Source organism: Amborella trichopoda, chromosome 9, assembly GCF_054954075.1.
Source record: "Amborella trichopoda isolate Santa Cruz 75 chromosome 9, AtrichopodaSantaCruz75HAP2 v2.0, whole genome shotgun sequence".
Taxonomy (NCBI): domain Eukaryota; kingdom Viridiplantae; phylum Streptophyta; class Magnoliopsida; order Amborellales; family Amborellaceae; genus Amborella; species Amborella trichopoda.
Genome location: NC_142344.1, coordinates 19,203,243 through 19,219,919, shown reverse-complemented (window position 1 = coordinate 19,219,919; position 16,677 = coordinate 19,203,243). Strand labels below are relative to the sequence as shown.

At 36.0% G+C, this 16,677-nt stretch overlaps 1 protein-coding gene across 9 annotated transcripts; it reads right to left on the bottom strand.

Annotated features, from left to right (window-relative positions):
- Positions 1-2,222: 2,222 nt before the first annotated feature.
- LOC18436354 (1-acyl-sn-glycerol-3-phosphate acyltransferase LPAT1, chloroplastic) lies at positions 2,223-16,611 on the bottom strand. Of its 9 annotated transcripts, none has more exons than XM_020668588.2 (7): positions 16,372-16,611; positions 15,707-15,886; positions 15,437-15,600; positions 15,188-15,337; positions 14,653-14,754; positions 14,204-14,511; positions 2,223-2,741 (listed from the first exon to the last, which is right to left on the bottom strand). In XM_020668588.2, the coding sequence occupies exons 1-6, from the start codon at positions 16,487-16,489 to the stop codon at positions 14,284-14,286; spliced, it is 942 nt and encodes a 313-aa protein (XP_020524247.1). In that variant the 5' UTR covers positions 16,490-16,611; the 3' UTR covers positions 2,223-2,741; positions 14,204-14,283. The 9 variants fall into 9 exon arrangements, with proteins under 9 accessions (XP_020524247.1, XP_088702835.1, XP_020524241.1 ...); XM_088846709.1 differs by having other exon boundaries at positions 2,223-2,725; XM_088846711.1 differs by lacking the exon at positions 2,223-2,741 and adding an exon at positions 3,380-3,695.
- Positions 16,612-16,677: the final 66 nt, after the last annotated feature.

Genomic DNA, 16,677 nt, shown 5'->3' with positions numbered 1-16,677 from the left:
CTCTGCTCCACATGTTATTTCACAACTGCTGTCCCGACCTCACAGCTTGAACCCATCTCATGATATCTAGGTTCTTTCCTATCTTTTCACCAAAACCAGGTTCTCTCCTATCCTCTTATATTATATTTCTCTGTCTAAATGTGTGACTGTAACTTCCATAAACTTCCATCGTACTGTCCTCACAATTGGAAGTTATTCTCCAGTTATTGTCTATGTAAGCTGTAGGTGTTTGTTCATGTTCTTTCGATTTTGTTTTCTATACAGTTAGTTTGCTTATACAAATGGTTTGTAATCTTTATACACTTGGTATGTAATATAATGCAGTTTAGACTTATATTCAGTATTAAAATAGGAAATCACACACACACACATCGTGGTTTGTTATCGATATTTCTGTTATTCCGTTTATCATAATAATCTTATTTTGCCTAAATTATATTTGTATAGTACAAGAATTAGGAATTAGTTAAATATAATAATATGCTCTTTGCTTATCTTTTATAAAATACATGGCTTAAAATCACTGTAGATCTATATATATATATAGGTAAAATATGGGATTAGCCCACTAGCTCATATGAACATATGAGCCCAACGGTCCAGATTGCATCTGGGGTGATCTAATGATCACGGATATCCGATAGAGCTTGAATTTTAAATTTTTTTTTTACAAATCCAAATCACTTGAAATTTTAGGTGTGTGTTCTTCTCATCAATGCACACCTAATAAAAATATATTAAAAAAATTATTTACAAAAAAAACAATAACAAAAAACCTGCCAAATCTTATCGAGGGTATTTTGATCAATTTATTTCACATAAAATATTTTTTTAATATTTTTCGAAGATTCACCTATTTTTTATAAACACACGCCTAAAATTTCAAATGATTTGGATTTATAGAAAAATAAATAAAATTCAAACACTACCGGACATCCGTGATCATCAGATCGACCCAGATTCAATCTGAAACGTTGGGCTCATATGTTCATATAAGCAAGTGGGCTAATCCCATATTTTCATATATATATATATGAAAAGTGATCCTGTGAACCAGTGGGCTTACAAGTAAAAATGAGCCCAACGGCCCAGATTGAATCTAGGCCGATCTAACGATCACGGATGCCCGATAGTGTTTGAATTTTAAATTTTTTTTTTACAAATCCCAGTCCCTTGAAATTTTAGGCTTGTGTTCATAAAAATAGATGAATCTTTGAAAAACTATCAAAAAAATATTTTACATGAAAAAATTAACCAAAACACCCCTGTAAAGTTTCGTGGGTATTTTGGTTAGTTGTTGTTTTTTGTATTATTTTCTTTATATATTTTTATTAAGTGCTGCTTGATGAGAAGAACACATGCCTAAAATATCAAGTGATTTGGATTAGTAGACAAAAAAAATTAAAATTCAAACACTACCGAACATCCGTTATCGTCAGATCGGCTCGTATTATATATATATATATATATATATATATATATATATATAGAAAAAGATGAGATTAACCCACTAGCTCATATAAATATATGAGCCCAACAACCCAGATTGAATCTGAGCCGATATGATGATCACGACCTCATTTTATGTTTGAATTTTACTTTTTTTGTTCTATAAATTCAAATCACTTGAAATTTTAGGCATGTGTTCTTCTCATCAAGGTGCACCTAATAAAAATATAAAAAAATTATTTGCAAAAAAAGACCAAAATACCCCCAAAACTTTTTGGGGGGTATTTTGGTCAATTTATTTCTTATAAAATATTTTTTTGATATTTTTCAAAAATTCAACTATTTTTTTTAAACACACTCTTAAAATTTCAAGTAATTTTGATTTGTATAAAAACAATTAAAATTCAAACACTACCGGACATCCGTGATCGTCAGATCGGCCCAGATTCAATCTAGGCCGTTGGGCTCATATGTTCATATGAGCCAGTGGGCTAATCCCAGTTTTATCACACATATATATATATATATATATATATATATATATATATATATATATATATATATATTAATTATGTCAGCCCATGGGTTGATAAAAGTGTAAGCTCTACCCAATGACCCAGATTAAATCTAAAATGATATGGCGGTCACAATTACATTTCATATTTAAATTTTAATATGTTTTCTACAGATCTAAATCACGTGAAATTTGAAAAAAACCTATATGTACCTACTTTATAGAAGGACATGGTTCTCAGTAGGGCATCATGGTAAGATTGTCAAATAAATTACATCTCTATAGCATATCGCATAACATATGGTCTCTGTCACATGATCCAAAACTGTACGATAACAACTTCCCCAGGAGTTTGGACTCGAGATAAAATTTCAGTCATTATCCCAATTACATGGCTATAAAGATGAGGAAGGTGCAAAACATCATCCAATAACCTCACGACATTAAGCTGTTGATCATAGTCCCAATTACATGACTCAAAACCATGAGAGGAGTGGAAGTCAGCCAAACTACTAATTCTGGGCACTTGCGCATCATCCAATTCTAGGCCATCGTCATTGGAGATATTCCCCCTCTTCAAGGTAATTGGACTCCTTCCTCATATACTCTAAATCAGCATCTCCCTCTTTCGCAACTTTTGTTTCCCTTCCTCTTTGTATGTAGCAAATCACCGTTGTCAGTAGCGACCCCTGTAGCATTCTCAACATTTGCCCAATTCAAACCGTCCAAGAAGAATCTCGTCATTGGGTTGAGTAGCAATCACTGCATTTGTCGATTCCTGAAAGGTGATTAGGTGAATTTAAGTGTTTACTGAAACTGCTCCTCTACTCGTTGCTTGTACTAGACGATCTGTGAGTTTTCCTTGTTCGAGCCTATTTTTATTTATGCTATGACTTGTGAAAAATCAAAGCATTTAGAGAGAGAACATTGATACAAAATAAATCTCAACAAGTATTCTAAATCCGAAAGGAACAAAGCCAGAAACATAATAACTAGTTTTTTAGTGCATCCAGTTGTGAGTGCAAATGGAATACATTTGAGCAAGCAACATACAAATGAGTAAAACCTGCTTAAATGTACTCCAATTATTCTCACAACCAAATCCACTACATATCAAACTCCAAATGGGGTTGCTCGCCCTCTACACGTTAAGTAGTGCACTTGTGTTGTCCACATCATTGAGATACATTATATGATACAGATACTAATGATTTAAATAAATTCATTAGTTTTTCTTTGAAACTGTTACCATTGACTCAAATAAACGCATTACAATATGTTGATTCTGTAGATTTGGCTGTGAGCATTCCTATGTCATTGAGGACATCAAGAGTACACTTTGATACAAGAACATTTCTTATTTAAACATCGCCACGTCTAATCCAAGGAAGTATTTCAATGAACCAAAATCCGTAATGTCAAAAACACTCCCCAATATATTTTTTCACTTTTCAAATTTCGTGATTATTTTAAGTTAGCACAATATAATCCATGTACACTATCAGTATTCTGGTAGAACAAGAATCTCTGTTAACAAATACATAATGATTGAAACAGTTCTCTGAAACCGGATCTAGCATATTGCCATACTGTATTTTTTGAACCAAGCCCGAAGTAACTATTCCAGTCCATATATAGCTTTCCTCAACTTGTAGAGCTTCCCTTTCTCCCCTTTAGGATAAAACCTTGGTAAGGTAATGCCTTCACATCTAATTTGTGTAGTAGTCATTTTCTGTTAACAGAATAGGTAAAATTGTTAATTTGAAATATGTTTTAATGAAGCTTATTTTGCTTTCTTCTGGACTATTTTGATTTATATTGTTTAGGGACTAATTAATTGAGAAAAGGCTATGATGATGATGATGATGGTTTAGAGACTAAATTTCCATATGTGGTCATGGGAACATTAATAAGGACCATATTGCTTAATGTGGTACTTTGAGACCACAAACATAACCTTCTTCCACTTTGTTTTTCATCGGGTGAACCTCTTCTCATGTACCAATTTTTTATTTTTCCATGAGTGACATGTGGCACCCTTTTATCAAACCTCATTTGTGTCATTTGTGCCTTGACAGCTTTTTGATGATGTGTTGCCATCATGTGAATATCATCCCTTCATGTGATGATATGTTACCATCATCAACATGTTATAAAAGCTTTCTTTTATGTTGCCTCTCGAACCACTTTTTTTTTTACCACTAATCTTTTTCAATCCAACCAAATTTTTTCTCTTCTCTCGTTATTTCCTCACTCTCTCTCCAACTAATCAAGAGAAAATTCTCTCACTATTCCCTTAGCCATATTGCTTTGGTTGTTCAGTGGATGCAATGGTCAATGGAGCTCGAAGTACGCCTATCTTTGGTTGTTCAGTGGATGCAATGGTCAATGGAGCTCGAAGTACGCCTATCTCTAGTAACATTACGAGGAATCTAGCTAATAAAAGCTTTCAAGTCGACAAAGGGGAGTAAATAGAAAAAGGTTTCACACGTTAGCCCGTGTTATTTTGAACTAGAGTCAACATAAACTTACTGATTATAAGGTCTATCAGATAGATGAAGTATAGAGAGTGCAACCTAGTAACTCAAGAAGTGAAATATGGATACTAGCTGTATCCTCGGAGTATACACACCAAGGCCGATGGCATCTCGGAATTTTACTGAGTCAGAGGCGTATAAAACTTCGAAAGGAGTGAGACCATCTTGGGCTTCCATGTGCCTTCAAATTTTGTATTATTGAATTTTTTACTCTCTCTTCCTCCCTCCCTGTCATTCTGAATCCAGACCTAATCCCTCAGGTGTAAACTAGAAATGAGAGAACTATTCTAAACTCTAAACCAGACCTAATACCTCAGAGGTTAAATGGAATTAGGAGTATCTCTGAGATTCATACAAGAAAATTGACTCTGGTTAAGGGGAGTCAAGAGAAACCAATAGAAAGTACCTATATTGATTTTTGCTACAGGAGCAAAAGTCTTCTTGTAGTGAATACCATATAACTGTGTAAAACCCTTAGCCACTACCTGAACTCGTTGAGGCTTTGCTCATTGCTTTCCTTGCCACTTAATTTGAATCAATGCAAAATCTTGAAGGTAACAAGAAGACAAGCTTTGTCTCTCTCAATCAAACCATTTGGTTTGTGCTTGAGAGTGTACACGTACCTTCGCCCTACAACATATTGTCTTTTTGGCCGATCAATTACTGCCCTAGTTCCCTGCTTCTTAAGGCAATCATTTCCTCAATCATGGTCGCTTTCCATTATGGATGAGCAAGTGCATGTACAACTTTATGGGAATAGCAATGGAGGAAGAAGAACAAAGATATACATGAAAGGAGGGTGAAAGTGAAGCATAGGAAACAAACTTACTAATTGAATGAGAAATACAAGTCCTTTTTTCTTCTTTTGGCAAAAGGTAAATCAAGTTGAGAAGGTAAAGGTATAGAAAGGGAAGATGCACCAGACGAGTCAACGAGTTAGACTTTCCCTTGTTCTTCTTTTAGGTGTACACATGCAATTGTTTCTCATGAGATTCCAGCTGTTCCTGGGTTAAATTGCTAAAATATCTGCAATCATTGGAAGAGGATTGTGATTGTTGAGTGGCATTATGGATATCAAATCTCTCAAAGAAGAGAAATAGGGTATATTCTTAAAGAAGGCAAGATCTTTTGGACATATTTCCGTTTAGTTACCAGATGGTAACACTTATATCAGTTATGACAGTTTGAGTATCCTAAGAACACATGTCTAGCAGATAGGGTTCCTAAGTTATTCCTAGTTGGCCCCATGGCACGCTCAAAGAATATACAACAAAAGGTTTTTGGTGGAAGAGAAAACAAAGGAAGTGCATGGTGGAGAAGTTTGAAAGTGTAAGCACCATTGAAAACAAGTGCGCAGGCATCCCATTGATCATACAGGCAGCTGGAATTCTTAGGAACCTTTATTCCGATTAAGATGGCTCTTACAACCTCTAACAAGTGTCTATTTTTCATTCTATTGTGGTGCATAAGAATATGATGTTTAATTTTCTAAACAGTGTCCAAGAAATTATTTCCTTATTCCATAATATAGATACTCTTGTGCATTATCAGTAAAAAAAAAAAAAATGATTTGGGTCTAAACCTTGGTCTCGCCTATTTTATGAAATACTTTAACTTTTGCTGGTACTTCACCACTACTTTTCATAAGATAGATCCAAGTATAACGAAAGTAGTCATCAATGAATAAGATAAAATAACGATATCCAAATATAGAAACAACCGGAGCAGTCCCCCAAACATCAGAATGAACAAAATCGAATGGATTAGAACTTCTATTTTCATTAGAAAAAAAAAAATGCTATACAATGTTTAGACAATTTTCAGGCCTCACATTGTAATTGGGAAACAGTCCATGAAACAAAATTATCTAGACAATAATTTTACAGATTTTAGAAACAAGCAGCCTAAGCGGCTGTGCTACGAGAGTAATTGCTCATGACTTCTAGACTCTCTAGTTAAAGAGCAGAAGTGCGTCCCATGTTGAACAAGTACATCCTATTGCCTTCACAACCACTACCAATTGTCTATCTTATTTTCAGGCCCTGAAAACACAATGTGAATTATAGAATGTTACATTGCGGTTTAGTTAATCTGGCAGGCTGCTAACTGAGAAAAGATTGGAAGGAAAAGAAGGCATAAGTATTACAGAGGTTAAGAACAAGGATGATGCAAGTTTATATGTTGCACTCCCACAAGCAATTCTCATGAATCCATCAGCAAGTTTAACTTCACTAGATACAGGAGAAAATGACAAAAAACAAAATTTCTTACACGCTAGATGATTAGTAGCCCCTGAATCAATGATCCAGGATGCAAAAAAAGTGGATTGGGAGCTATGGTTTGTAGATACACAGGTAACTGCTTTCGTATTGTCTTACAGCCAAGTGAGGCCTTGACAGCAGTCAACTAGTGCTGTAAATCTTTGATGGCCTGATCCCTTAGATTGGATACATTGGGATGTGCAGCTGAAGTTTCCTCGACCTCAATCCATATAATATTGGCATTTTCACTCATTTGCTTCACTCTCAAGTGTGGATGGGAGTCCCAACAACACTCTCCAATATGTCTACTCTTCCAATAATGGAAGCATTCAAGTTTCTTATTTTCGATGAGAGAAAGTGAAGCGTAATTTGGTCCTTCAGCGTAATTTGGTCCTTCCTTACCCACTTTCCCTTGCAAGAAAGTTGCTGCAAAAAGCTGATCATTCAGTGTAGATGCTTGAGATTTGTTCCCGCAATAGCCTCTATTATCCTCCCCCCCCTTGTACTATCTGAGGTTCAAAGTCAGGATGAAGACCTACTAAAAATTCAAAGATCATTCATTGCACGACCTTTGTTTATATGTCATCAACAGCAGGATTAATCAGCTAACAGTGGTCCAGTTCCTCCCAATAATTCCTTAGTATCCCAAAGTTCTCTTCCACAGTCATTTCGCTTTGCTGCAAATTCACTATTGTGCGATGCATTTGTTAAATGCAAACCATTTCATCTAGTTGCGAGGATGTCTTGGCTACAACCTCCCATATCTTTTGCGATTCTAAGGAATAGCAATCACCAGGTCATACTTAGCTGCAAGGAATAAAGAAATCATGTCATTACTTTCAAATTCTCACTTTCCCCATTCATCGGGGGATGGATCATTTATAGGAGGCTATTTCACCTTTCTAGGATGTAACCAATTTTCTCTGGCTCCTTAATATTATGGAAGAGTAGGACCACTCTTAAGTAGTTTGCCCCATCTAGCTTAAATGTAGTGATCATCAATCCTCGGTGGTCAACTTGACTGCTTCCCAAGGAAATATTGTGCTTGATTGTTTACTTTTTTCCTCTCTCTAAGTCAAAACCGAAAGTTTTTTCATAAGGTACTAATAACCCAGTTTTAAAGCTTGAAAAAACAATTCCCCTTTTTTGGTGTGTTTAGGAGAGAAGGATATGGAATATATTTGGTGTGATTTCTATGAGGGGTAGAAAAAAATGAAGAAAAAGAAGAAAATAAGGTCTGGCTTTTTGCTTGAAAGGAATCGAATTTTGGATAACCTTACTTGTTAAAATCCCAAGATGATCTATGAGGTTTTTGATACACCATAGATTCAAAGCCTAAGAATAAAGAAAAATCATGATTCTAGAATTGCTGGAAAAGTGGATATCTTAGGGTTTTAAGGGCTGCCCTAATATCATGATAAGATTGAGAGAAAAAAGAGAAATATTCAAGCAAACAATTGGGTAAAACATATGTGTTTCTCATTGCATAAATTATAGGGCAATGTGCCCTATTTATATATACGTATCCTCATAGGGGTATAGGTCAGCATGCATGTAAGTTTCAACTATCATACATATAGGTTACAACAGGAAAAGCATCTAGATATTATAGGATATTATACAAATTTGGTACAGAATGGGGATTAAAAAATGCATGGAATCTTGGTCAATGTGCCTTGTCACCACATGGGAGATTTCCTTAATGGTGTGAGGCCCATAACAGTAAGTATATGTTTGCTTTCTAGGCATGGGCCCTAATAATAGTCACTACAAAGATTTCCTTAATATGCACATGGCCCATAGTAGTCACTATACTATCAATGAAAGTACAATGTATCTTTGGTCATGTTAGACGTATCAACAAACCTAAAATATTATCCATAAATAGGAACTTTTATTCCTCCTATTAGTCCTTTCATTCGACATAATCGTAGTAACTCCATTCATTGGTGACACGTCCTTAAGTGGGTTCAGGTCCTACCTCATGGAGTCCACTTCTTGAAATAGGGGATCATTGAGCTATTAAGACTTGGGGCTTTCAACCCAATTAAAAACTGCCTAATTGCCCACACGTCATACTGAAGATTTTTAGGCAAGTGACAATAAAAGTGTAGTTGCAGGAACCTTGGGGTAAGGCCATGGTCCCACCTGAGGAACTTAATCTCGTAGTACCTTTAAGGGATCTTAGAGGGAGCTGCAATTACAGAAATAAGGATCTCGTTCCCTATAAAATAGGATCTTGGTCTACATGCTTGTAGGATCCCTCCAAGGAGAAGAGTTATACTTTTAATTGAGCTACTGCTCCTCTCCTTAGTATTTTTTTTTTTTTTTGATATGGTTACATAGGAATGGAACTGGAGACGTTCGGCTATGAAAACGTAGTCTCTACTATCTTGACCTAAGCACGTTTCCTTGCTCCTCTCCTTAGTATTATATATTTATTTATTTAGAATATGTTTAACTATGGTGCATATCACATCATGATATACTAGAATTATAGTGTTAAAAACTACCATTTAATATCACAATAAGCCCATTTATGATATTATTAAAATGTATTATTATAGTAAATTGGAGTACTATAACTATAGTGTTGGCAATAAGCTAGGGTGTATGATAATGGACAAGTGGCCATTGGCTCGATCCTAATTTTATCATATACTATTAGTTGATCTCGTTTTATCTACAGTTGAGCTTAGATCCCTCCAGGTCAAAACCTCGATCACAGTGACATGGGATCTCATTCCCAGGCATCCCAGTATCTAGCTCCTTAGCTCGTTCAATATACGGACGTCAATCCTAAACCCAAGGAAGCTTCCACGCTGTAGCAGTTCGGCGTTCCCCAAACCCATCCCTCTCCCACCTCCAACAACTATGATTAAAAAAAATGAGCATTTGATAGATAAATTGGATGATATATCTACCAAGCACTGAGTTTATTCCTTTGTTGGTGTTGCCATATTCCGGAAAAACACAGTAAACAGATGGACCACCGAATTTATTCCTTTCAAAACTACTCAACATGACAAAGCATATATTCCAAAAACATTGAAATAGAACAATCTAGTGTCTAACCAATTAGGAACTCAATAGGAGAGACATCACCAAGAACAACTGTAGGAATTCTATTGAAGATAAATAGCTAGGCCCACAAACCACCAGAAACATTTGATTCCAGAAGTGGAGAAATGGTCTACATAACATGCACGTTCTTAAATTCTGCAACCCTATTTTGTTCTCAGGTATGTGGACACATGAATTGGTGGATGATACCATTTTGACTTGAACAATCTAGAAACTTCTTGATAAGTATTTAGCGTTGGAGTTAATCTTTAGAATCTCAATGTTCTTTTCAAACTGAGTTTGATCAATTTGTAAAAGGTAACAAACACATCGCAGACATTGTCTTTGATTCAGTAAGGATACCCAAGTATGACAAAAGAAGTCATCTACAAAGATAATAATATTGGGAACAAAGTTTGGATAAAATAGGAAAGTGGCCCACAAGTCAAAATGAAGAGACTAAAGTGACATTTACTGTAACGTAACGCAACTGAAGAACTGTCGGTAATGGACTCAAAAACTAATTTAGGTAAAAGAGTTGACCTACTGCATGACCTCTTCCAGTAAACAGACTTCTCAAGATTTTGTGCATCAAGCAAGCATCACAAGTAAACAGAACCAACCAACTTTGATCAATTAAATGACAAACAGCTAATATTCATGTTTAACCGAGAGACAAACAACACATTGGACATCTTAAAAGGATGTCAACTGAGCCTAGTATGCCAAGATCACATTTACAACTATTAGCGGTGTAGAAGAACAAATTTCCTTCCAAAGGAAATAAAGAGGACAGTAATTCTAAATTACAAGGCATATTATTGGTTGCAACAGAGTCAAGAAACCAGACAGAAGAACTAGAAGGGTATGAAAGTGCTTGAAGATCCTGCTGAGGTGCCTCCTCCGAAAGTAATCGAAGTCATTACATATGAAGTTTCTATGGACTGAGTCTGAAATGATTTTGCTGTGGAAGAACACCATTTACTAGAAAATTATTGAATGAAGCCCCAAAAGACTTGAAAAATAGATCTATAATAGCAATCTGAGAGTACTTGAAAAACCTCTTAAAACCGTAGATACACTATAAACTTATGTGTTTCAGCCTCAAAAACCTCCAATATGCATATCTATTGAATTGGGACAACTAGAGAAGAAACTTCTTAAAGAAATATAGAGTTTCAATCTTAAGTGACTATGTAAATAAGAAAAATAACAACATGACCATTTACCACCAGTTTAAGGAGGCCACAATCAACATTAGCAGTTGGAGGTGAAATCAAGTAATTGAAGGTGTGCTCAAACTGAAAAAAGAAAAAAACTGATATCTGTGAGAACCCCAAGCTATCAAATTTCATATTTGATAACTAGGGTAATTGTGACCTCCTTGTACAAAAAGTAAATGGTCCTATAGTATACAATCCCATATAAAAATGTACCACTTGTATGGAGCTGCTGCAGTGTTTGTTATAATCCAATTGTAGTGATTAATACAGTCCAGCTACAATGATCCCTAGAGTATAGCTGATCACAAATCTAGGGGTTTTGAATTGTAACGTGTAAACATATTCAAACTTTTGAACAAATTCCAAGATTGCTTCCCCACAAAGCATTAATTAATTTTTGTATGCCGGATTAATGTTCGTACATGTTCAAACAGATTAGGGTTTTTATTTAAGTCTCGCTCTAGAGTCTAAAAGATTTAAAATTAGACGGATTAAGACAGAATATATCAAATGCAAGTTTAGCAATAATAGGAGTAGAAATGAGGAAGTAGTTAAGATTGATGATCAAGAAATACCTAAAATAGATTGTTTATCATATCTAGGGTTGTCAGGGAGAATAGAGAGATTGAAGAAGATGTTGCAGATATAATTAGAGCTGGTTGGACAAAGTGGAGATGTGCATCCAGAGTTTTACGTGATCGCCGCATACCATTAAGACTGAAGGGGAAGTTCTATAGGACGGTTATAAGACCAGCCATGCTTTATGGAACAAAATATTCGGCGGTCAAAAAATAACATATTCTTACGATGAGCGTCGCTGAGATGAGGATGTTAGGATGGATGAGTGGCAAGACAAGAAAGGATAGTATTCAGAAATTAATATAGAATTCAGATAATAATACACACGAGGGAACTCAGAAGTAACTTCAATATGGGATAAGATGAGGGAAAGTAGACTTAGGTGGACTCGCTGTGTGCAGCACATACCTAATACAGCAAAAGTTAAGAGGTTTTGGTTCAAGTGGAAGGCTTTAAAAGGCAAAGGGAAGGCCCAAAAGGACACGAACAGTAGTGAGAAAATACATGGTGAGTTTTGATCTTACTAAAGGTAAGGCCCTTAATAAAGGAGAATGGAAGAATAGGATTCATGTAGCTAACCCAATTGAGATAAGGCTTGGATGAGGATGATGGTTTAAGTCTCGCTCTAATACCATGTTAGAATTAGATAAACTCGGACATGATTATCATCGATTAGAGTTTGGGACTAATCTCGTATATACAGATGGTTGGGTTGTACAAAGTAGTTCTGGAAAACAAATGCCATTAACAAATTACAGACTAAGGTAACTAAGATATGAGACTAATATACATCTTAATATGTTTACATGCCAAACACAAATGTTAAGATTGTTAAATTTTTACCAAATGGTATTTATTAAAATTTAAAAGCAAATTGTTCACCCTATGCGACAATAAACTCTAGTGGACACATGTGTAAGAGGCAAGGGACAACCAATGCTGAAGACAACTAATGGATATGCGACAAGGGAAAGCAAACTCTGCACAACATGGCATAGAAAACACTCCTCAGATCTACACCCTATGTAGCACAAGGCTTGAGCATACAGGCTTGATTTAGAGCTTACTTCAGTGTTTGATGCTCTTTTGCAAAAAAGGACAATTTTGAAAGCATTTTACACATTACTGAAAAAGTAAAGATGGCATTTAATAATTTTATACGTATTGAATTTTTTAGTTTAAGAAAAAAACAATTTATTTCACTATTAGTTTAAGAAAATATCCACATTATTAAGAATGCCAAAAAAAATACTCTGTAGTTACTTTAAATATAAGGATTTTCAAGTCTAGTTCACCTATATAAAAGCGCACACAAATGATGACACATGCTTGATTGAGATTGGTTGGAGTTGTACGTGACTCATAAGTTCTCTTTTTCATTTCAGAGATGCGACTACAACAGCCTTCAAAAGGGTAAATTTCAAAATATTTCCTGTGTTCGTCTAGGCATCCCACTTGCATTATGACTAATTTTAATCCATTACCCTCATGAGGAGGGTAGTATACTTCTTGCCAGGAGAATATTTACATCATGGATGGAAAGTTGCACACACTACCACCAACATGCTTCAATTCCCCAATAAAAAAAAAGTTACACGTCCAGTTTTAATGCATAAAAACCATGAAGTTTGAGGGTTATCCTCCAAAGAAGGACTAACAAATCATTGATCAGAAGAAACATAGAGTAAGGAGTTTCTTCATTGAGATATACTCTGTTTTACATGTTCGGATTTGACTTTTGAATTAGGCCTGAGGGCCTCAATTTCATCAAGTTGATACTGAAGACTACATATTCCATTGAAAGCTACTGGTCTTGTTCACAATAATACTGGGCCTAAACTCCAAGTAAGGGAATGTCACAACCCCACTCCCTACCGTCCCCACCGGACCCACAGAGGGCTAGGCCCGGGCCTGCCGGAGGACCATTCACGCCCTATGGTCCTCCGGCGGACCCGGGCCTAGCCCTCTGTGGGTCCGGCGGGGACTGTAGGGAGCAGGGGCGTGACAGGGATCTAACCAAAACCACCTCAATCAAACAATATCAACAAACCTCATCAATTATGCACTCATCAAGACCTCGCCAGCCAAAACTACACAACACCATACAAGTATTCTACCATTGCCAGAATCAACATTAACATTATTCTCTAGAGCAACAATGATAAAACCTTGTTCACAATAATACTGGGCATAAACTCCAACCATAGCATCCAACCAAAATTGCTCTCAAAGATGTTGATCAGTTTTGTATATGTTGAGCGAGGTGTAAAGATGTATTGTCACAGTCTTGAAAACAACAGATGTGTGTTGAACTCCGACACCCACATCAGTAAGTGCAACAACACTGTCAGAATCAAATTTACTAATTCAGGAGGAGATAGAGATGCACATCATCAGTCTTAGATTCTTTTTTTTATTGGTCAGTCTAGAGTCTGTTTCATCACATCCAAAATCTTCAAAAAAAATTTGAGATACATATCCAATATCTTCAATTTCCAGCTAAATGTTGTTCTCAATATAATAGAACGCATAACTTGCTTTCGAAGGAACAGAAAAGCAAAGAATCAGAAATCATACCTAATTGAGTTTTCTCACATTAGTATACAGCTCCGCCTCAAAGTATTTCTAAAACAAGAAGAAATACGTCTTTCACACATTCAGTGCACTCCATATCCATGAGTAACAAGTTCTTCTGCAATAATATTTCTTGCTTCATTACATAATTCATCTGCATTGCTTCCTTCAATAGGCTTATGAACCATGACCTTAACAGGTCCTGTACTGATGGTGGCCTCCATGCCAGTAGGCATAAGCTTCCCAGTTCCCATCAGAGTAATTGGTACAACAGGTACCCTGGTCTTTGCAGCAACACTGAATGCTCCTTTCTACAATCCGCAACAAAAGGAAAAAAAAAAAATAGGAGAAATATAATATCCAACCTTAGACTATTACCATAAATGACCTTTCTTTGTAGGATAATTTAGCATAAATGACCCAGAAAACAATAAGGAGAGTTTCTACCAAACCTTAAAAGTGCCCATTTTTCCATCCTTGCTACGAGTTCCCTCGGGGAAAAAGAAGACCGAAGCCCCCTTCTTCAACAATTCCATGCACCGTTTTAAGCATTCCTGCGACACCGACAAATAAGAATGCTTAAAATCAAAACTAAATCCGAAAAAGATGTGCCTCAAGCCATTATTAAAAGAATAAAATACAATTGAAAGAAGAAAAGCAGGAAAAAGCATTGCGCATGGAAGACTACCTAAAGTATTTAAGGCAATTCAGCAGACAATATCTAACTCTAAAGAGAAAACCCTTATGCTGCTTTACGAAACCAATCACAATGCTACTTTAGAAAACATGAATTGTAATAAGCTCACAAAGCTCTAATCTCATCAGAAATCTAAAGTCATAAGTGCCTTCAATCATAACCAGTTCAACCCAGAGTTAGCAATAAAACAAGAATAGAGAGGGAACCCAAATTGGAAATTTGAGTGTATTAATATACCATGACACAGAATGTTTTCTTTCGTGACAGGTATCATAGCAAAACAAAATTACCAGCTGACTTCTGTTATCCATCCTACGCAAGGGTATGTCGCCTTTGAGAAACATGGCCCATCCAACAACTGGGATGAGAAAGATGCTGGTTTTGCTAATAAATTTGAAGCTTCTCCCAAGGATTAGCAGAGTGAATATGTCCAAGAAGCTCTGATGGTTTGAAACATAAATGGCAGGAACATTGTTAGGAGGCAGATTCTCTAATCCTTCAAATTCAACCTTACAAAATGGAAAAACTGTTAAGCTTGCCCAAATCTTAGCAATGAGATGATGGGCACTTCTTCGATGCCTGTCGAACAAATAGACAAAGGGGTGAACCACCAACATCACCAAGAACAACGTGATTGCCACAATTCCAGTAATGGTGTAGAAGAAAATACCCCGCACTTTTGGACTAAATGAAACATCTGTTACTGATTAAGAGACAAGAAACAATCAGAATATTTAAGAGAGTGGAAAATTTTAGATAATCTAAGATACAAAAGAGAATTCAAGAAAAAATAGAACAAAGAGATGAACCTGTTAATGAATTTGCAGCATTGGGACTACCAGTTCCTGTGAGTTCAGATCTTACGATGGTTCTCTTGGGCTGTTTTCTTCCATGTGTCAAATACAATTTACAATCTTCGACTCTCTTAAACAGGTATCCGGAACCATGAAAAGCGTTTCTATGGTGGCTCGTACATTTCATTTGGACCCCTGAAACGCAAAGTTAAATACATAACTAAAAAACCAAAAATAAAGGAGACTATGTTTTGCTGATAATAAAAACGAAAAAACAGATTGCAGTCACAAATTTTTCTTGAAATTTAATCTGCTGTTATTCATAAGGAAAAGAAAAGAGAAATACAAAAATATGTGAAGACAATGCATTATTTATACACTAAAATTCACCTGTCCTTGAAAACTATAGAAGTTCAAGACACATTCAATCGGCACTCTATTTTCAGAACTCAAAAAAAGAAAAAGAAAAAGAAAAGAAAATCAGAAGATGCGCCTTTTCTCCATCAATGCTTAATCTTTAAAACCTACAAGATAAATACGCTCCAAAAACACTGATTCCAATAATTTTCAACAGTCTGGCTCTGTTTCCTTAAAAAAAATCCTGAAATGCTAACCAAAAGAAAACCAGGAAAGTATTCTACCATCTCGCTAAACATGGTTTTAATCCATTAACGACTTACCATTAAAGCTCGGCGAACTGTGCAGACTGAGGCACCTACAGTTGGCCGCAACTGTGCGGAGTTTAGAGTGAGAAAGAGATAGAGAGACGGGGGAATTGAAGGTTGTAATGGCGTCCATTAGAGAGAGAGAGAGAGAGAGAGAGAGAGATTTCCGGGCAATCCAGGAAAGAAAAGTGAGAGAGCATCGGTTAGAGGAAACATTGAAAGTCGGAAAGTTTATGAGAAGTTCGTTTTCTTTTGTTCTTTTCCACTCGATCTCTTATCTCTCTCTCTCTTTCTTTTTGTGCTCTCTCTCTCTCTCTCTCT